The sequence below is a fragment of the Amphiprion ocellaris genome, chromosome 22 (genome assembly GCF_022539595.1).
Source record: "Amphiprion ocellaris isolate individual 3 ecotype Okinawa chromosome 22, ASM2253959v1, whole genome shotgun sequence".
Taxonomy (NCBI): domain Eukaryota; kingdom Metazoa; phylum Chordata; class Actinopteri; family Pomacentridae; genus Amphiprion; species Amphiprion ocellaris.
Genome location: NC_072787.1, coordinates 21,588,495 through 21,611,116, shown reverse-complemented (window position 1 = coordinate 21,611,116; position 22,622 = coordinate 21,588,495). Strand labels below are relative to the sequence as shown.

Here is a 22,622-nt window from a genome sequence, read left to right as displayed (position 1 = left end):
CTAACGTTCCAGCTTAGGGAAGCCTCTAATCCTCATTCAGTTGCTGCAGCACAATTCAGACAAGTGTGTGACCAAAAATAAGCTTGGAAAGAGGGAAATAATGCATTCTAGAGTCAGATTAATCTCCTAAAACCGAGTGATTTTATCTAGATATAAAACACATCTACACAGATAGACAAACCTGCTAAAAGTCAAGTGCACCAGTGCAACCAATGAAAATGCAGGTTACACTCTGGAACACCTAAAAGTATCTCTAAACATCACTAATTAACATGCTATTTGTTCCAACGTGTACAAAAAACTAATTGCAACAAGTCTCCAGTGACGTACTGGCATTTTCACAGTGACATTAAGAGACTACAGCAGTAATTATTTCCTGGTATGACTTGCGGATGTAATAACGAGAACTGGATCCTAGACTTAAAGACAGTGCCCAGTCATTTAAGTAAACCTGTTGCATGAGCCAAAAACATCTGAATGATTCCCAGTTTGCTTTTGCATTGTACGGCCACCTGCAAATGTGCATTAGTGTTTCCCTGATCGCGTCTGTCCACAGACTTTACATTGGGATTACACCAAGCAAATAAAAACTCTTTTATTAAGCACTGGAAAAGTTTGCATATATGAAAACTCCCATGGCTTAAAAATTCACAGGTGTTGCAGTTTTTTCTTTGCAGTACTGCGAGTGACCACTTGGAAAATATGGCAGTAAAACTGGGCGACGCGTCGTCTCCAGGTCTCTTAATACATCCATCCATGGCATTAACAGATATGCGATGCCTTTTTCACCATCCCCTGAACATTTTAGAGCTGTAACCATGGCAACTGTACACATCAAAGATGGGGACAACTGTAGCCTCAGATGGTATCACACAAAAACGAAAAGATCATTAAGTGGACTAAGCCACTATCTCAAATAAATTAAAGATTTATGCAGCATATAATGCCCTCAAAGGTACTTTCTGCTAAGTATCCCAAAATGCAATGTAATGCATTTTAAAGATGTGAATTATAATTAATTATAGATGTCAGGAGCTATGCGCCAAGACAATTATTTTCTAGTGTCTCAAATCTGAATTATTGCTCCCTATAAGAGAGTTAACTACTGAATTTATATTATACAGAAAGAGGTTAATTAGAGTGATTTAGGACACAGCTTCAAATTGCACCGGACAGAAAGAGTCTGTCTTTAGTTTCTGTTGACTGCAACTGCACTAAAACCATCAAATGGCTCAAATTTGACCAAAATTAATTGATATTTCCTTCATATGACTCAAACTAAGAAGTGCTAAATTAGGTACCATAATTAACAGAGCTTTGCAACCTCTGAGGATCTGAGTTTCCATTTACTTACTCGTCCAGCAGCAAAACTGTACCAGAGCTTACTCAATGTTACATCAACAGTCTGCGACTCCTTCAACACTGCCAAGCGCACCCCCCCCCCCCCCCGACAGCTAGGAAGAGCTAGCCAGCACCAAGCCAACTGATGATGTGTCTGCATCATTACCCACATCCTGAGAGGCGACAGGCGGCAAACTCTTTACCTTTAGGCCTCGCCATTCATCGCCCCTTCCCCACAACTCAATTAGATGAATGTTGTTTATGGGCAGTTCTGGCCCATTGGAACGCCATTATTGTTCCCTCTGTCGAATCTGGTATTAGCCGCCCTTCAGTGATGCTAGTCTTCCAAATGTCATGGAGCTTATGACTTAGGAATTGATTAACGAATGTTTAGAGATACTGAGGACACCGTTGAGTAGCTCCGATTTTTAATGACTAGGAGAGCCCCCCAGTAACTTTTTGTAGCCTTGTAGAACAAGATCACAGCTATTGTAATGGACACTTGGTTGGGACGGAAATCCGAAACTCTTACCTGATCTCAGTTGTCGATATCCGATACGTGGTTTTCTATCTGAAACAGGAGAACATATCACAGATATGATACCGGCTTTTTAACTGCGGCTTGTATTTAATCTTTCTTTAAAGGTCGTTTGCTGAAATACGCTCAACAAGAGCAGCCGTGCCAACGCCGCCCAACGCTCTTTGTGCTACATTATCGCAAGTGGTGATCAATGTGACCTTCAGGAAACAAATAAATCTCTTCCACCGTGTCTCTGAAAAATAATCTCCTCCATTAGCGAGGGCACAAAGCTTTCATCAAGGATAGCGTGGCCATTCTCACCCACTTAATGGTTAATAAATATAGCATAATAAAGAAAGCACGGTCAGTGCATGGCCATGCCACCCGGCTGAATGCAGATGAAGCTTTCATGTCACTGTGAGCGGTTGTATAGCTATATTTAATGTTTTGAAAGCTGTATAACGTTAAACCACTGGCGGTGTTTTAAAGGCATTCAGATAACCGTCATTAAACTAAAATATTATTTCATGTTAAAAGGTCAGTCATTTGAAAGCACCACCATAACAAAAACAGTAATTTAATGTTTTAGCTTAAATGCACCGTTGGCATTTAGCTTTTCAAAGTAAAGGATGGAGAAAAAACATCCTACAATAAAAAAACACATCCATTTTTTAATTTTATTTCGTGTTTAGACGGCCTTCAACAGACAGAAATCGTTTTTTGAGCTGCAGTCCATTTTTCCATTGAAACCACTGGTGTAATAAATGTGCATCTAAGCCACAGTTGACTGAGATCAACTGTCTGATTGAATACAATCAATATGAGCTTTGTGGGAACCATCATGTCAGTAGAAAGACTGATGAACCCTGTTCCTAGGGTGAAATTAGAGCTGAAATGATTGGTCGATGAATTTCCTTGGTTACAGTTTCTCCATTGTGAGGTATTACAGTTTTCAGTCGAGGTTTTGGACTGTTGACTTTGGACACTAAGAAATTATAAACTTCAGTGATACATTTAGTTGGTAAATCACAGATTGAACAAGGATTGATGAGTGAAGTTGCTGCTTTATTCATTAATCTTTGTAATCTTTGAGTGCTGTCATTTCTTTAGCGGGGAAAAGCAAAATTTGCACTAGAGCAAAATAATTTTAACTGAAAATTGTCAATGTCACTCCCTTGAAGTCTGAATTGGAACTTCGGAGCTGCTAAGATGAGTCAAAAAACATAAAAATAAGCCATCCTGAAAAGCATTACCTTGATTTTTAGGTAGTTGGTTAAAGAAAACAAGCAATTCGCAGAAAGCACACTGAGAATTTAATATGTTTTAAACTAAATGATGATTTTCAACTGAATCTCTTTGACAGATCAGCTTTTGTTGGCTGCTTTCTGACTGACCTTGTGAAAGAAAATCTCCTCTACTGTTCTACATCCACCACTTCATGGCTAGATCCACACCAGTTCACGCCAAGTGCGATCTTAAACGCTCTCCTATGTGTCTTGAGGCCGGCGCTTTAATTATAGCCCAGTAAGTTTGTGTATGTGTGTGGGCCTGAGAAGAGGCTCGCTTCCACTGTTTGGGCCGGGGTCGACAGGGAGAAACTGTCAGTCCGGGCGCCCTCACCATTCACTCATGTGAAACTCCGCTCTCTCAGATCTGTGGCCATGAATAATTCTGGAAATTAACTTTCAGAAGGCGAAAACTGTCTGCCCACTTGAGATCTCCCAGAGTGCCTCGCACTCTCCCTCCCTGTCAGCCCCTGTCAACGGCTCCTCTCACCAGATGGTGGCTGCCCTCCTCGTCGAAGTCGTCCTCGCCTCCATCAGTCATCTCGCCCGCCTCCACGTCCAGCGCCCCCTCGCCGGCCTCCTCCCCGGAGTTTTCTGCCGTCTCCGACACCGACTCCTCATGCAGGGAGTCGCAGTTGTCCTCGTACTTTCTCTGAGCCTCTGAGGGGGGAGAAAGGAGGGCACGGAGAATGAAGTGTGATCACAGAGTGGAGTTTTCTTTGGCAAAGTTTACTCGGCTGCCTTTTTCTGCTTCAAAAGTTGTGCAGACACATTAAAAACTGCTGGTCTCTAGAGGCCCTGCTGCTCTTCACCGTCAAGCGGACTGAAGTGGTTTGTCCTTAACGAGTGACTTGCACTCTATATGCACTTTTTTAATGCATTTCTAAACAGTTATCTCTCCATTTTAATCTCTGTAGCTGTCTACAGCAGCTGGTAATTCAACTGTCATGCATGTAAAACAGAAAATGCTCCAGAATTTGAAGACACTTTGAGAAAAAAACATGCATTTTGCGGCATGCAGCCTAAATGACCTTCACAGTGAGCTGCACTCCGAGGCCGTCCTGCAGTGTAGGGCATCTATAAAGACCTCTCCTACAAACTGAGTCAGCGTGGTGTTGACACCTGTCTGCCGTTATGACGGAGAGCTCCGCCGCTCTTATCTCCCACAATGTCACTAAGACTTATGGCCTGCATGAGCTCCTAATTTCCCTCCCTTGGTGCTTCTTTTTCCCCTATTCGTCCCCGTCTAGCTCAGACCTCGCCGCCCGTCTCTCACCAGATTCGACTCTCTGCTGCTTCTCAATCTTCTCCAGGCGTCCCAGCAAAGAGTCGATCTTCATCTTGATCTGAGTGAGCTCCCGTTTAATCGTCTGAAGCTGGTCCGTCTTCACTGCTGAGGCACAGAAAAGGCAGAAAAGAGTCGTCTTCATTGACAGCTGCTTTAAGCTGTCTTAATTTCGCTCATTTTAATGGAGCACAGATTGTCTGCTGTCATCGCAGTTTTAAGCTTTTGGAAATCATAGCATCACTCTGAGTCACATTTTCCTCAGGGAACAACATCTTTATCTGGCCAACTGAAAAGTTACCCAGCTAAAACTGTAGACCTGCTGCTTTCAATTTGAAGATTAGTGCATGGCTTACGCCCACCATGCTGTGCAGTGCTGCACAAGTTTTACTCAGCGGTGCCAAATATCTGCACAAACTGTGTGCTATCTGTCTCTGTGTGCTGACATTAGAAGATTCTGTAAAGCATGAGGATATATATATATTTTTTTAACACCTTACGATAGTATCTGCTTGCTTGAGTGCATATAGTAAATTTGGTCACACTTACTGAAAATTGATCTTTCCCTGCTGTTGCTGTTGGACATTAAAAGCATTCAACCAGTGGATTTTATTAGGAAACAGCCACATGAAATAGGGTGTATTTGTATCTGTGCTGTTAGCTGATAAACCGGTTGCTCTTCTGCTGTATTTCTGATAAAGTAGCTTCCCAAGGAGTGAGAAGAACTCCAAGAAGTCCAGTGTCGACTGAACATATACCATGTCCAAGTATAAATTATCTTTTAATTCAAATTGTTTATTTCGCTTCTTTTTTAAAAAATTACTGGAAAATGGCAGCTTGTGATCCATTCACTAAACAACTACAGCTGTTAAATAAAAGTACAACATTAAAACTGGGTAAAGTGGGATAACATTGATCAATTTGTTAGAATGCAGTGTTCCCGAAGGGGTCCAGGAACACGACTAAGAGTTCTAAGTGTTGTTTCAGCCTCTAAAACCCCTAAAATTCAGTCGAATCAATCCATCTACGAGGTGCACAGAGTTCTTTTTCCATGCTTCAACAGGTCAAAGCTGCAGAAGTAGGAAATGCACAACATCACATGTACTTTTAATGTTGTAAACTTCTCATGAAAGTAAAACACTGCCAATTTGTCACATAGAACACAACTAAAATCCAAACGACAAATTTAAACTGCTTGTAAAAATCTATGTAACTCAGAGTAATGTTAAGTTGACCATGTTAACCATATTCATGCATTACAGCAGTTCTTCTAGAATTCATGAGTAAGCTCCTGAAAATTTCATGCACAGAAAACTGCAGATACTTTGCAATTTCACATATTTCCATACTGTTATGGCAAAAATTTCACTTTTAAGTAGCCATAATGTCAGCGACCAGTGGCATGTAAGATCAACCCGTATGTTTTTTTTTAAGGCTGATGCCAAACATTGGTTATCAAGAAAGGCCGATAACTGATATTTGGTTGTTTGTCTGCTGCAGTTTGGTCTGCTGTTCATTTCTTTCTTTCCGAATCTTTCACTATTCTATCAGTTTCATTGCCCACTAAAGTCCACTTCTTAAAGCATTATTAATTACTGTTTTCCAGACTGTGTTTCAGGTTAATCTGTGGCTGCCTGCTAACTTAGCCGCTAGCTGTTAGCTTAGAATTAGCCACTGTGAGAGAAGCTAATTTGTGGCAATGGCTTGGGCTTCTTGCTCAGTTTTGGAGACCACAGAGTGACAACAGACAGAGAGAGGAACCTGCAAAAGACCTGAAGTAGCACATCTGATATATCAATAATGGGTCAATAAATATATTGATAACAATAATCAGAAACATATCAGCCAAATATCAGCCACGATAATCTGTCTACACCTAATAATGCAGTATTTTTGTGTGTTCTGTTAGAGGGCAAAAATAAAATCTGATGATCAATACCTCTGTATTAAAAGAACAACACAACCCCTCAAAATATCAGTCTTTCAATCCCATTTCTGCATTTCCTACATTCACACTTGATCATTGCCTGACTAACAGAGACATAAGAAACAGGGGGCTCAATTTTCCCTCTCACAGCTTCTGTTTACCACCTTATGAATAATTGCTCTTCCCCTTCTGCTTTGCTCTGGCCCTCAGTGTTCAGTCTACAATACATATCTGAGGTTTGGCTGAATGCAACACAACTGTATCATGTCAAAGTGTCAACCTTAATATGTCACATCAAAATAATAGCTGCTGAAAATAATAAAAAAAAGGATTCGTATGAAGGACGTCACCATTAATTCAATCTGGTCCGTCTCACGGCAGCTGAAATGAGGGTGTACTCCTTAGCAGCTTGAACTGAGCAGATTAAAGAATTTAGACCATAAAGTAATAAGATAATCTTATTCCTTAACCCTCGGCGGCTGAAATGTGTCATCTTTCGAGAGGAAAGGGGAAGAACAGACAGCAGAAGTTGAGAAGAATACATAAAATTCTCTTTGACACCTATCAGATTCTGTCAGGGCTGGCAAGAGGATGGATGAGCGTTCGGTAAACAAACCCACGAGTTCCTGTAAAGCTTCAGCTGGAAAAAAATCTGAGACAGGAGACATGCAGAAAAATCAAAACATTACTTGTCTGCTATCATGTCTGCATGTGGCTCTTTGAGTTAGCTTCTTTGATGTATATTTACACCCACACCACATCACAATGCGGAGTCCCTCCAATGTCTGCGCGCCACTTTGTATGGTCCAAACTGATGCATAAAACATACACATCTACATTTAGAGAAGATGTCAGTGCGTGATAAAAAAAATACTGACATATTACCTTGCAGTGAGCTACATTCCCCAAAAGGACATTTTAATCATTCACCAGAATTCATGCTGAAAAACAGCACAACAGCTGGCCCCAGTAGGATCCAATGCATGATATTTGCCAATGCATGACTTCTTTAAAGTGGAACGGGATGATTAATGTGACCACGGGAAAGAGAGAGAAAAGCAGCATATAATGGCACACGGAAGGCAATGCATAGGTAACATGGGTGCAGAAATCCCCAAGATCTACTCTGGTGTTGTTTTGCAAAGCAGCCATCAAGCCAAAATCTACAGGCAGGCAGAAAATCGACCTTTCTGGACGGGATAAAAGCGCTAACACATTGGATATACAATCATATCTGGATAGGGGACACGCCGGAGTGTCACTATCTCTTCCTCCGTATCACCTGCCTCCATTTGTACAAACCAACATCCAAGAATAGACACACATATACGCTCACTTCCCTATGCCAACATTATCTGAGCTCGCTCTGGGCAGCTTACTAGTTGTCCTTTGATGATAAGAAAGTGTGGAACAGTTTCTAATTTATCGGGGCCTCCAGGCCTTTTTCCTTTTGTGCTATCAGCCGCATAAGCTGCAGAGAGAAAACATACACACCCTAATCCAACATCGCTTCATCAACACGGCATCTTTCGATAGCCCCAGTTAAAGGAAAAGGGTTGAAAAAAAGCTATTGTTATTTAATAAGCATTAGGGAAGATTTAGGGAATGAGTAATGAGGCTAATTTTAGGACTTCGTGATGAACCACGGACATTTTATCTTGGGGACAGTGAGGATCTCTTGAATCACTGGTCTATGAAGATTAAACTGGACAAAGAGTTTTGGGGCTGGTGGGGCCGATGTCACTCAGACTCTTGCAGTTGTTGAAAAGCTTGGACATAAGAACACTGCAGGGATTTTATTTTTTACCGTAATAATATTTGCGCTTGCTTTGCAAAACATACGTATTTGTATTTTCCTTAAATACCCTAATCTTTAACCTTCAATGCTGTAAAACTGTACATTTAGTACTATATATGACTCATCTTGCAGCATACACCATTTGACGTTTAAAAATTCAACCACATATTTATGTGTTTTCGATAAAACTGCCCTCAGCTCACCAGTTTATACTCGGAGCTAAATGCGGGTTGAGACAGAGGTTTGTTAAATTATTTAGCGAGGTATTCGGTTAAATCCGCACCCAACTTTGACAAACTATGCAAAGCTTCACAATTCTAGCTGCGCCTCATCATTTCAAAATCCCAATATCACTGTTAAAGCAGTGTCTTACATTGTTTAAGATCTACGTACAAACAGAACAGGGAGAAGAGCAGAGCATTTGTTATTTATAATCCCAGCAAATGGTAAAAAGCGGGAAAATATCTGGCTTTGTCTGACCGACTGTCTAAAACACCAAAATTTTAGCTTATCACTACAAAAGAGCAGGAAAGCAGAAGAAACTCTAACTTGAGAAGCTGGATACTGTGAAATCTACTATAAAAACATCAATTTGATTCATTTTCTGTTGATATGATAACCAAAAAATCAATGACAAGCTGAGGAGCATGACATTATTTGAAAGAAGATTGGTGGAGATGAAATATATTTTCCATTTATTGTAGGGTTTTACAGTTGAGTGAAAGGAGGGAATTTCAGCAGTGAAATTTGACAATGAACTGTGAACACTGTTTAGAATCCAACATACATCCAATAAGTAGCTCTTAAAGCTACTTAAAGACACCTGAATAGAAATCTATCAGAGAACTTTCTGTCACATGTCCAACGCCTTGCCCTCCAAAAAACAGTCATCTGCTTTAACTGAGAAACATCCAACCAGTCGTGTTAGAGCACCGTCTCAAGCATAGTGTCGTGAAACCGTGCTCATAACTTGTTGGAAAAACACTTTTCAAACCTTATTTTGGGGCAAACTGACCAAAAATGTAAGCATTTTTTTGTGAGATCTGACTGGTAGTTTTAGACATGCAGTTGTGGTCTGCCCGTTGAAATGACAGTCTTTGCTCTATCCGTGTTCATTTAAATAGGGGTCGTTTCTAAGGGCTGCTGAATGGCAAGACTTGCTTAGATGATGTGACTCATTCCCCCCAAAAATCTGTGCAGCAGTTACAGTCTTTTTATAATTGACTTAGCAAAAAAGTTAAAGCACTTCAACTGAAAGTCTCAGAGGGTTTAGTGTGAAAAATCCACATGTATCCATCTTCATGATCCTTGCATCTGATTGTGGTTTCTTTATTTTTTTTTTTTAAGCTCCCTGAAGTGAATTACAACCTACCCAAGTGGTTCAAACTGTCCACACTAACCCACCCTGTTGTTTGGACAAGCTAACCTTATTTTGCTGTCCAATCTATCTAGGCCAAAGTCAGTAAAAACAGTGATTTTTCATGGTCCTGGCAGGGGCAAATTAGTCTCCCAAACATACAGCCTCGCTGCTTAGACAGAGAAGAGAATTCACTGACTCTGTCCAAAAAGAGGATGGGAGATGGGCTTTTTTTTTTTTTTTTTTAACCGCCTTTCTGTGTAATACCAACTGCAGCTGGGTCCTCCTGACAGACCCCACCAAGCTGCTGGCGCTGATAACACTGGCCTAGACAGGCAACAATGAAACAAACACTGTAACCAATTACACAGGCTATGGATAGAGACTAACATTTAGGAAAACACAGCTGACCACAGCTCCACAGAGATCTCCCACCCCTCGCCAAATCTCACATTAATTACATTTAGGATGCTATAATGCATCACCAGCCAATCAGAGGACCAAATGAGATCCAGATGGATGCCGGGCAACAGGAATAGCGCTGTTTGCTGAATGGGTGCAGCTCGGAAAGCTCGGATTATATTTGTGTTTGCGATTTAGTGTTTTGCTCTACATTACAGTGTGCCTTGTTCCAAGCTGCTAGAGTGAATTAAATAGCTTTTTATAGTGGCGCGGCGCAAGTAGCACAGCTGAATTATGCCGCCGTCACTTTTTTCTCTCATGGTTTTGGAGATTTGCATTAAGCCTTTGGTTTTTCAAAAAAGGGGGACAGAATGCCATTAGCGTAATTAGGCCATGTTCTTTTGCGAAATAAATAAATAAAATAAAATTTAAAAAAATCTAATAAAAGTCAAATCAGAGCACTCCGGTGTAAACACAAGGCAAGTAAAAAAGGACCTTCTTGTACGTACGTTTGACCCCGGAGGAGGAGGATGATGTGGGAGGTCTGGAGGAGGAAGAGGAGGAAGAGGAGGAGGTTTTCATGGGGAAGGAGGTCTTCCCACGGCGGGAGGAAGGAGTGAGCACCCTGGAGCGCTTCAGCGGGATCACAGCTCTGGGTGGGGGGGCCACTCTGCCATGGTAGTCAAAGAGCCTAAAGAGAAGAAAAACCTCGAATATCACACTTCACTTCTTGCACTTCTTTCTATAATTCACCGCCATTTATAAGAGGCCCTGCAGCATTGAGAAAAAGTCCATCTACTGGAGGTAAAAGGTTTTTCACTTTATCTCACTATTGCCTCTTTCTAAAGCCTGTTCCCAGTATTGTATTTCAAGATAGATTTGCTACGGATTCATCTCGCTTCTTCCTCTCAAACGGCACACATAAAACAAAGGGCAGACATTTTGGTTCGTATTTAGTATCCTTCTTTCTACACAGCTATCCAGGTCATTACATGCATGAAAATAATCCCTTCATATACCCGTTAAAAGGGAAGAGGATGAAGAAGGCGCTAAATGTCAAACGATCGCGTCTGCTTTGACTGTTGTGTGGGCTCTCAACAAGTTTGACATTTAGAAAAATAGAGAAATGTCTCCGCAGATGAGCACTCTAATCACTGGCGGACAAATGAGAGAGGAAACAAGTGTTCCTCCATCAGCACGTTCGTGATGCACGCTCGATCTGTCCAGCCCGTTTTGACAAGCTGATTTCTTCAAGGTACCTCTGCGGGAAGGTTACGGAATTAAATCCGACAAGCGAGACTCTTAATGAGGGCGAGTCAATCAAAATCTTCTCTATTGACCAGTCACTGAACCCTTTCCCTGAGCAGATATTGTCCGCTCGCAGCTTAACAATTATTATTACAGCAGAGCAGGCCTGGAAAGCTTCGGATTTGTGTTGACACGGTGTGCGTGAGGCTGCAGTGAGAACAATATTCTGCATTTTAGCCTTTTACAAATGTAAAACACAGGAGTAAAAGCATAAGCAAGGGATTAAACAGTGTTTTCTGCTCGAATGAAACCCGAAAATATCAGCATGTTCAGCTTAGTCACTACAGTAATCTAAAATTTTGAATAGAAATGTGGAAAAATAAACAAAAAAATCTAAAATAAAAGTGATTCTACCTACTTGTCATTGTTTTTAAGCTGTTATCATCGCAGGATTCTGCACCTAAATCTACCTCCATTTCCCAAAACTTTGTATGTAGGCTGTTGTGCAGACTGTGGAAGTATAAATAGAGGAAATCCAAACACTGACATGAACTCACTCCAGTGTATTTTGAGATAAAAAATAAAACTTAAACAGTTCAGTTAAATTTATCTTCACTTTAACTTTTATTCATTTATAACCAAACTGAATGAGAAGGTGCTTCCATTGGCAAACAGTGGTTATCAGTGATTGTTTGTTTATGCACATTTAAAGCTCCTGCTCACTGAACACAGACAGACGAGACAGATTTCAGCATTTTATTGACTCTCCTTGAGGAAAATATTAAAGCGTCTACCCCAAAAGTCACCAGATTTATCACCAGGCACTTTATTGACATATAAATTTTAAATAAGTTGCAAAAAGCGCCTTGAAAGTTGCCAAACCTGGCATGAAAATCGCTGCACACAGGGCCAAGCAGCAGAGCATTACTTAACTACATTAGTTTGTGGGGTTACAACCAGTTCGTGCTGTTTCCCGACTGTGAGGAAAATGGTCCTGGAATCAGTTTAGGCTAAAGTTAGCAGCTCTGTGCTGCCATTTATTGGATTTAAGTTTACACTTCAGAAATCACTGCCAGGGGTGTCCTGTCAGGTTCTCCTCATCCCAAACCTTCATCTCTTGTAATAATTTAAAAATCAAAGCAACTGTGTCACCCAAAGAGCCAAACAAGTTAGAAGAAAATGATTGAATCTTGAAGTTTTTCTTGTCTTATTTACAATACTAGTGTAGGATGCATGAAGTTCATAATTCAGATTTTGGTGGGAATTTATATAGTTAATTTAGTAAAAATGGTATATAATTGAGGGACTTTTGAAGTCCATGGGATATATTTTGCATGCATTTTTATTAAAAGTGTTCATTGTGTTCATTTTGATCATGTCTTTACAAACTCCATCATTATTTATTATGGAAACAAGCATATATTCATAAAAAAGACTGGATATCACTAAAATGCCAACTACATAAACGGAATTTAATAACAACCACCTTCTAATTAGCTAAACAATAATAAAATGAGCTTATGAAAGATTGTTTTGATGGTGTTCTTTTTATTAAGTTGACATAATCATGACAGATGTTTCTTTTTTGGCAATATATTACCTTTTACACGGGAAATAACAAATTGTATCTGGGTCCAAGAAATCACTTTGAACTAAGTTACCCATTACAGAAACACCTCTCAAGGAAGTGTGTTAATTCCAGATCACATGACCTGCTCCACATGATGTCATTTCCTCCTGAAGAAAAGACTGGCCAGACTCCAAGGCTTTCTGAGTTATTTAATATAAAGTAGTCTGTGAGTCAAGCATGGATTTATGGCATGTCAACAGGTTTACTACAATATATTTAAAAAAAAAATTAAATTTCAAGTTTACTCAATTATATATATAATATTTTAGAAGAATCTTTCTGTAAAAATGCCATGTGGTGTTTGGTTATAGGCGGCCATGTTGATTTTAGGCCTGAAAACAGCAAAAATGTCATCTATGATACCTGTCAACTAAGTTACAAAAAGTCCTGCAGTTCTATATTGACCCTTATAATTACAGTAACTTTTACATATTTAAACATTCTTACAGTGTTTACATAGTTGTGTCAACAAATCAGGTAATTAAATCCTTTTAGATTACACTGTATGTTCCACATTTACATGTTTAAATAGTTGTTTGCATTTACAGTTATCTCAGTCTAAGCCTTTCATGATTCTGATTGGTCGTGGTGGTCACATGAGAGTCAGAATGAGGAAGCGTCATTGTTATTAAGAGGCTGGACAGTAATTCGCCTCCTTAGAAAAGTGATCCAACCACCACACATTAAACCCACACATTATACTAGGATTAATTATGTCTGCAATGCAGCAGAAGAACAATGTTTCTTTTTTCCTACAGCATGGACAAAGAACTGGTCTGAAACAATGGTTAGTTTTAGTCTGTAACATGTGAGCCTTAACCTATTTATTTAGCCTATTGATGAAAGTATTTTAGAAAACAATAGGAATTTAAATACTAAATCTGCCACTGTTTATCATGCGCCGTGAGAACGCTCAACAGGTGTTACAACACTAACTAATGTGGGCAGGCCCTCGCTAATAGACAATAGTTTCCTTAAATACCAAATCTGACTGCACAAAACCTCAATAATGTGCAACAAAAGTGAATGATACATACCTGCTGTAGAAGTCATCCCTGTAGTACTCGTAATCAAATTCATATCCACTATGAAAGAGACAGAAGGGGGAGGAGAATGAGACGAGAAGAGACAGGGAGGAAGAGATAAAGAAGGGGGATGGATTGTATTAAACGGAGCCATTTTAGATCTGTCAAAAGTAAGAGGATCAAACTCAAGCTGCTTTGACTTGAACGGACACGGTCTAGTTTATGCCTAAAGCTCATCGCAGGTTAAGCAGCAGCGGGCCTTCGCCACACTGGCATGCACAGATCAACAAAGATCAACAAAAAAAGTTTTGGAGGGCAAATACAGTCAGAAAATGAAAGCATGGAGGGGAAAAAAAGAGAAAAACATCTTTTCTTAGACCCGAGAGAGGAAAATCAATGTTATACGCTCAGGATGGCAACTGATTTAGAATTCAGGGAGACGAATAAAATAAAGAGAAGAGGCAAAAAGAAGGGGCTGTTTTGAATTGCTGCCATTCTCAGAGGAATTTTAATTAGGATTAATGTATTACTATTTCAATTTAGAAGAGTATGGCGTGTTTTTTTTTGCCTCTCCTGTTCTTCGTCCATGATTACCATATTACATCCTGCATGTTTCCAGCTGCAGCTATAAAATGCAAATGAGGTTTTATAATAACACAATGCACAAAGCAATAAATTAGTAAAGTGAGATGTGTAATGAAACAAACCAACAATTGAGAAAGGAGTAAATTGGTACTAATATAAACTTTGCCAATGGACGACCGATGAGAGGACACAGGAAAGTGTCCCGGTGAATAAGAAAGCACGTCTAGACCTCTGTCACATTAAGACTGCAGTAAACAAGCGCTGCTTTGATCTGTTTGTGACCAGGAGCTGTGTACGGGCCTGAAAATCAGGGTCATGCTTAATGAAGCTTATACAACAGCATCTCCTTTGAGCTTTCCAGTCTTGGGCTGAATAAACTCCAGTCAACACATGGAAATGAATTTTTAAAAAAAAAGGAAGAGAATTAAAAACTCAATTAGAAATTCAAGGTTCAAAAAGGAAAAAAAAAAAACACAAGCATAATAGGAAACCTCGTATTCTAAATATTACGGTGCATTTACATCAGCAGCAGCAGCAGCAGGTATGTGGAAGATGGTTAATATTTATGACAAGAGCCGCTCCTCTGCATGTGTGGTGGAAAAGACGGCAAATCCTACCTGTAAACAGCTGAAAGCGGCCGTTTGGAGCCGGCTTTAGGCCTGTAGGGCTTCGGCTCCCCGGCCATGTTTATGTCTGTAAGAACACAGAGAGAAACAAATCACTTGTCAGTCACGACATTGAAAAATGCTTCATCAATAATGCAACAGAAAAGATCACCTGGTGACACTTTATTTATCAGTATATAAAAACCCTAGATGGGTTAAAACACACTATAATTCACTACAATGTAGTTGTGAGCAACTGCTGTAATTGAAATATGTAACTCTGAAGCTCAAAACCCACCGGCAGGTTTAAAAGGCACGTTATCTTTTAATAAATCACCCAAAGTGCACCATTTATCAGAGGCAGAAACCAAAATTCGGGATGTCTCAATCAGGTTTTTTTTTGGCCCCAGTCTAATTTAAGACTTTCATCATTTACTATGTGCTGATAATGAGTGCCAATCTGATACCATTTTCTAGATAATAAAATCTGTATTTTATTTTAGCTCTAGTACTTGGTTGGACCACCAGGTGTTTAATACTGTTTAACACTGTAGCAACCAGAGGAGGCAAACAGTTCTGTGGTAGATAGCATTGTGGGAGTTTAGCTAGTAAAGGGGCACCATGGCAAAGTCTTCTGTGACACTTAATGACGTCCAGCCAGCACAGATAAGCTGGGAACAAGTAGGACAGCTGCAGCTGTTGTGGCATATGCTCTTATGGACTGTATCATGCACCCATGACTTTAAACAACAATATTAGTTCAGGATAAATATCCAGTGTGATGAATTTACATTAAAAAGAAATGATTATTGATTGATAATGCTGGTTTTTATTCAAATTTATGAGCTTTGGTGACAATGTGTACACAAAGAAAAAAAGAAAGAACTGGGCTTAGGTTCATGCTGATTTTAATCAAGATTGTGACAAAAAAATCAATAAATCATTGGATTTGACACTATCCAATTGTCAGTGAACTACACAACTGACGTGTCTGACAATTTAACCTAATCTAAGCTTAAAACCTTGATGCACTCACAATTACTATATTCTACATGTCTCATTTAAAAAAATTTGCTAAAAATAAACCATTTGCAGTGACACAAATATGTAAAAAACAAAGCAAATATTACATTAAAGTGTCTATAGACTGATAGAATGCACCTTGACAGGTCAGATCAATACTGGGTTGATGGCTTTTCTGTCACTACAGACACTTTATTATTATTTTGTTTTTATGAATCCTGATAAGAAACATTTGGAATCTGCTCAACCTGTAATTCTACAGCATTCAGCTGTGGTTAAATACCACAGTTACATACAAGGTACACAAGATTCAAATCTTTTAGGCCTTTGTTCGCTTCAACTTCAACATCAGAATCAGCCAGTAAAAGCTTTAAAATAAAAAGCTTTTGCACATTTTACATATGAGTTGAAGTAGTTTTTTGTCTAGGGAATGTGTACATTTGAAAAGCAATGTACTTTCGGTCTGGACCTGCCACTGTGTTGTCATGATAGGAGCAGGTATAATAATACGCTCATTTTTACATAGGAGAGACTTGATTTATACAGCTATGTGGACAAAATATGTACATATACAGTTATTGGCAGTGGAATTTGTCTCAAATGAGTTTCAAAATTAGGTATTTTATATTGAGCCCCTCTACTTTCATACAAAATGCTACACCAATGTAAACATACAGAATATATTAAGTGCATTTTAATGAAATATTGAGTAAATCCTTATTGTAATTATGAACTGCATATTTTCTACTGCTGTATTAGGAAACAACTTATTGTACTTATTAGTCATTTATGCATTCATAAATACCCTCCACAACAAGAAAGTAGTTTATAATTAGTAGTTAATAAATGTTTTTTTAACCATACAGGAAGAATTCATGTTCATGTGTGACATCACATGTGAGTATACTTAAATTACACACTATTATCAGTTTTTCTTATCTGTTTATGCACCAGTTGTGGATGATTCAGCGATTTATTTTCAACAAATACATTGATAAATACTTAAACATGTCCTTTTATCTGCTCACAACTGTATTTCAGTACTTGGAACAAAGAGGTTAATGAAGTGTTACCAACTTAACTCCATTATAAATACATGAATATCCACTACTTTATATTATAATACAATATGAGGGGTACCACAGGAACTCAGTCAACCCCAGTGCTTCCCGCTGTGCAGCGTAGCCTCAATGAAAAGCCCAAAACTGTGCCACTGAAAGCCAAACAACTTGCCTTCTTCAAAAATTCCTCACACAGAGCGACGACTCATGATGGCATTGATGGTGGCGCATATAGTTCAAAGCAGCGCCGGAACGCAAGGGAGCATAAAAGTACTACTTCATAATAAAGAGTAAAATACCGATTCAAGCTGTTTGGAAACTCCGTTGCAAAAACTGAACTTTTCAGGCGACATTTAAAAAAGCAGCATACAAAGCTGCACTACTGCAGGACACATTCTCTAAAGTCGAGGTGCACTGCCAGAGCCAATTTTCTACAGGCAAGACTGGAGACCTTGCTACGGTGCACTGGAAAGATTACAAAATGAAATTCTTCTTTCAAGGCAGGGAAGAATCCTTGAAAACATATATATATATATATATATATATATATATATATATATATATATATATATATATATATATATATATATATAAATAAAAGTTACCATCAGGTGCAGAGTTTTGTGTTCCAGCCAGTCAGTGATGCAGAATTTTTCATTTCGCTATCTGTGCTTTGCCAAGGGTGTTGCAAGGTCCTCATATTTTGTGCACAGTCTGAGTGGCTTCTGGGAGAGAAGCCAGTTGGTCAAAATCAGCACCAAAGTATAGCACTAGAAAGGAAAACAGTCCAGTAACTTTACGGCTGCAGACGTGAGGCTGTATTCCTGAGGTTAGAATCGCACTTTTAACTGAGATTTAGTTGAAAGAGTAGCTTCCTCAGCCTTATCTGAGGTCATTTAGAAGCAATGTGATATTATTCTTATAAAAATGAATCAACAACACGAGGGAGATTGAAGGAAATGGATCACTGGAGGCAAAAAAAAGTATTTTCCGCATAGTCTGACGAAACCCAGTACAAAATCCCATCATCTCCTTTTTTAATATTGCAGCGGCACACTAGAAAAGCCATTCCATAACTGGCAGGATACAAGTTTAAGACCAGGAGACAATATACCAATCAACAAGGTGCCCTTGAGAGAATAAACCCAGCTCTCCTTCCCTCTAAATAAGCGCCTCGGCTAAGTGCCTGGTAGGTGCATAGATCACTTTAAAGGCACTTTCTGACAAATTGTTGTTTTTCGCCATGTTCTCGCTATCATTCCGTCCCTTCCAGCTACACACATCTGCTTTAATAATTTATGCATCCCCATCGCCTTCACCACCACCGACACCAAACAAAGTGGAAGCACCCTCAATCCCCGGGAGTGGAATCGCACTGGGGTGAAAATAAGCTGCTGGCAAACTCTTACCTCCTTCTCCCAGTGGCGACTCTCATGAGAAATAGGATTAAACCCTGGTCTGTTTGTATACTACCTACTTAGACATGCTAAAACACTGAGGGTTTTTTTTTTCCTCCACACAGAGCTGCATGAGCAAATGAGTGTGTGCATACTTGACAGAGGATGTTGGGATTGACAATGCTGCTGACTTAGGAGATAATTACAGTTTTGCTCATTAACCTGATGGTTTACTCACAGAGATATCAGGACCAACCCTTTAATTAGTCCACAGCAGCCCAACTAAATATAATTGGCGTCCAAAAACCTCAAAAAAGTCCCTTACACATCCTCTTCTTTTATGAACCATGTTTTATAACCAATATGGTTTATATACAGGGCAGTCAAAACCTTGCTGTGCTGCTCTAAGAGCCTTTAGCTCACTTTGACGGAAGCTGTCAGGAAGTCTAGTTCAAGAGTTGAGGCTGTTGGAGCAATCAACACCACATTTTCAGCCTGGTGAAACTTGGCTCGGCTCAGAGCTAAAAACGATTAGGTGTTCAATCAACTGGAAACTGACATAAAGGCTTGACTGAAGATTAATGTGCTCACATTTTAAATCATCGATTATATGTTTAAGTCACTTTTTAAAGGGTAAAGGCCAAATCTCTGCTGTTGCAAGCCTCTTAAATGAGAGTATATTCTCAGTTTTACATCATTGTAACTTTAACACCCACATATTTTGGGCTACTAGTGGAATAAAAAACAAAAATAGGTTGGTACTACTACACACTATTCAGACATTTTCAGATGAAACAATCAAGAAAATAGTTATCCAGCTGTCAGTAATTGCAACTCTACTTAAGCTTACCCGTGTAAAAGTGCGATCAGGTTCAGGATATTCCCTCCTGTCTACACATTATCGAATTAGTAGATAATAATCTAAACAGTGGTCAGACCCAATATATATATATATATATATATATATATATATATATATATATATATATATATATATTATATATATATATATATATATATATATATATATATATATATATATATAAAGTACTGTGGAAAACCCTGGAGTGTCTCAGCTTTTTCTCATTTTTGCTTATTACATTTCTTAAAAGGAAAACAGCATGTTATATATATTACATTTAGAATGACAAAGCACATTATCTTGCTACAAACCAATGTTCGGTTGAGAAACCTTGGGTAATGGCATTCAGAACGCCCTCAGTTTGACATCTACCACCCACCTAAACATTATTGCAGACCAAGCACACACTTAAGATGACAAAAGCAGTCCCCTACTGCAGCAATCCCCAACCACCGGGAATGGTACTGGGCTGCATGAAAAGAATAGAAACGTTTTATTTTTCGTTATATTTATGGCAGAGTTTTATTTACTAGATCGTCTTCCGTCATTTCCATCTGTGCTTGTTTCCTGCACTTGACTCATTAAATGAAGCCGTCAATCTAACCACTGCCAAAATAAACAAATGTCTCTGGAGAGCTTCTTTGAAAAGAGTGAGAGGCTCAGACAGACAGATGAAAAAGTAAATACATATTTAGCAGTAAAAAGTAATTTTATTTGTTTAGGACATTTTTAAAAAAAAATAAATAAAACTGTGTGTGTGTATGTGTAAATATATATATATATATATATATATATATATATATATATATATATATATATATATATATATATATATATATATATAAAATTAATTTGTTATCATGTGATTACCAGTCTGTAGAAAATTGTCTTGCCTGAAACCAGTCCACGATGCAAAAAAGGCTGCAGACCGCTGCCCTGCGGCACTACCACAAAGAAAAGAAATGCTCAGGAAATGTTCGAGGAACATGACCAAGAGCTCAAAGTGTTGATTTGTCCTCCAAGCTCCCTATCATGGTCTGACTGAGCATCTATGCGATATACCAGAACACAAAGGTTGGTGTATTTGGGAGTAAACACGTTCTCACAGTCAAAATTATACTAAAATGCAAAAACACTTCGCATTTTAGGTCAAAGGTATTGAGTAACTGCACTTAACGTACTTTTCCTTTGCTACATCTACCTTTAAAAAAAAAATAAAAGTTTCAGCAGGGGATCCCATGAACAGCATTAAAGCATGTATGTTTTCATACTTTTCTCACACCTATTTGTGTGAAGTGGGCCTGAGAGCAACTAATTGCCATCCATGCTGTTTAGGATCATCTCTGATTGCGCTTTCAGCAGAACACTTTGTGTCTGTGCAGCACTAAAAACTCATTTCAGTATATGACTGAGATGTTCTTTGCACCGGGGACCAAAACTTTCATTTTTTGTCACTTATATTTCTGTTTTTTTTCCCATTGGCTTGTACTGTCGGCCAATTTTCTTGCTCAATCTAAGCCAGCTGGGGATGGAGCTGGAGCTGTCCGTGGTGCTGAACGAGTTACAAAGTATTGTTTGAGTTGTGTTGCACCGCTCGGTCTCGGCAGAGAATGAAACAACGAAAAAAAGAAAAGGGCTCGACCTCGCTGCTGTGTGAATGTACACATGATGCAATTTGAATTTTTGTGGCACCAAAATGATTTATAGATACGCTAGCCTCCGACTTTCAATCTCTCAGACAGGGAGGAGGGTGTCTGTTTGTCTGTAGATACCAAAACGAACAACAACCCTGCATATAAAATAAATATTTAATGCAACAGTGTTATTGGTCGAGGAATTGTGAGAGAAACAAGGTTCTGGAGGTAAACTGCGGTGGAAAGACAGGGGCATGAAGCCTAAGTAATCACTGAAGACAGACCTGTGTTTCTCTGTCAAGAAAACAAGCATCTATGACTCCCTCAGGAAGGTGCCCGTGTGTTTTATTGGTCTCATTTGCTACCTTACATCTCTGTCTCCCCCGGACTACTCTTGCTCATGCCTACTGTTCTGCCCTCGGCCTCACCCTATCCCTCAATGTCTCTCCCTCTATCTCCATCCCCCTCCTCTCCCTCCATCACCGTCCCTTTCCCTCGCACAAGACGATATCTAACCCACTTCGCCATTCGTCACTCCATCTCATGTCCCATTTTTCTTTCCCGTGTCTCTGCGTGCCGAGGAAGCTCCTTATGAGACGTTTCAGTGCCGAGCATCACCTGTGGGGCCTTTTTCTATGCGACACCTGTGCTGCCAACGAGAACTTTGCAAGTCTTATTTCTCTCCTCTCCCCTCCTTTCATTAGCAAGGGATGAATAACAGCAGAACGATGGAAGAAAAGGCTTTGAATAAATCAGAGCCATAAACTGAGCCATATGGCAACATATTGCGGGGGAATCACTGGAAATGAGAAAGTACTCCTGTGAAAATTGACAGGATCCAAAAAAACATAAGGGGAGCGCGAGTCGTGTGAGGACTCGGGGAACAGGAGGACACCCTTATAGTCCTGGAAGGAATATGAATGAGCTATTGGACTGGGCACAAAATCTGCTGGTCCTGTTGAAGCCACAACAAATCAGACTCTGCTTTCTTGCTCTCTATTTCCTCCTGAAAGAGACAGTCCACCCTCTCTATTCCTTCTTCAAACAGGGAGGAGAAAAAAACCCAGCTAATAGCCCAAGGCTTCAGAGGAAGAGCTAACAGGCACGGGGAGCCGGGGTCAGCACAAGGTCAGGAAGAAAGACAGATTGTGCCTCAGTGAGCCAACAAACCTTTTTGTATTAGTGGGTGCAGAGTATTGGAAGATTGGCAGATTCCTGAAAATCTATTTCTTCTGCCAGAACTCTGCACTATTGCGATAATGAATCACTCAGCTTTCAATAGCTCACTTTGCAAAGGGCTTTCTTTAAAATGCACAGATAAAGACTATTGTCTAAACATACAGCAAGCCACATCAATCAGCATAATCAGCCCTAAATGCCATAAACTAACATTTAAACTGTATTACTCATCAAAATTACACCCTCAACGACATTTACATCCAGAGCAGAAATTTGGTGAAAGCTCCTTCAGCCAAACTATTACAGTGACTCATGCCCTCGCTCTGGATTACACCCATTGCATGGCCAACAACGCACCCAAAGGAGCAATTTGCATGTCAAACTACCTTGCGTTTATACAAAATTTCTCCTCACCAGTAACAGAAACCGCAGCAACCAAAACACAGCTGATTTTGTT

General features: G+C 39.5%; 1 protein-coding gene across 6 annotated transcripts in view; it reads right to left on the bottom strand.

Moving 5' to 3' along the window:
- The window catches only part of LOC111569235 (RNA-binding Raly-like protein), a 111,325-nt gene that overhangs the window by 4,943 nt on the left and 83,760 nt on the right, over nucleotides 1-22,622 (bottom strand). For 5 of the 6 annotated variants that reach the window (XM_055007170.1, XM_023271302.3, XM_035948628.2 and 2 more), the window contains 6 exons: nucleotides 15,022-15,097; nucleotides 13,832-13,879; nucleotides 10,426-10,607; nucleotides 4,424-4,540; nucleotides 3,638-3,807; nucleotides 1,874-1,912 (listed from right to left, as the gene is read on the bottom strand). In XM_055007170.1, the coding sequence (XP_054863145.1) occupies nucleotides 1,880-1,912; nucleotides 3,638-3,807; nucleotides 4,424-4,540; nucleotides 10,426-10,607; nucleotides 13,832-13,879; nucleotides 15,022-15,097 (626 nt within the window). In that variant the 3' untranslated portion in view covers nucleotides 1,874-1,879. The remainder of the gene's footprint in view (nucleotides 1-1,873; nucleotides 1,913-3,637; nucleotides 3,808-4,423; nucleotides 4,541-10,425; nucleotides 10,608-13,831; nucleotides 13,880-15,021; nucleotides 15,098-22,622) is intronic. The other variant, XM_035948623.2, reaches the window with a different exon arrangement.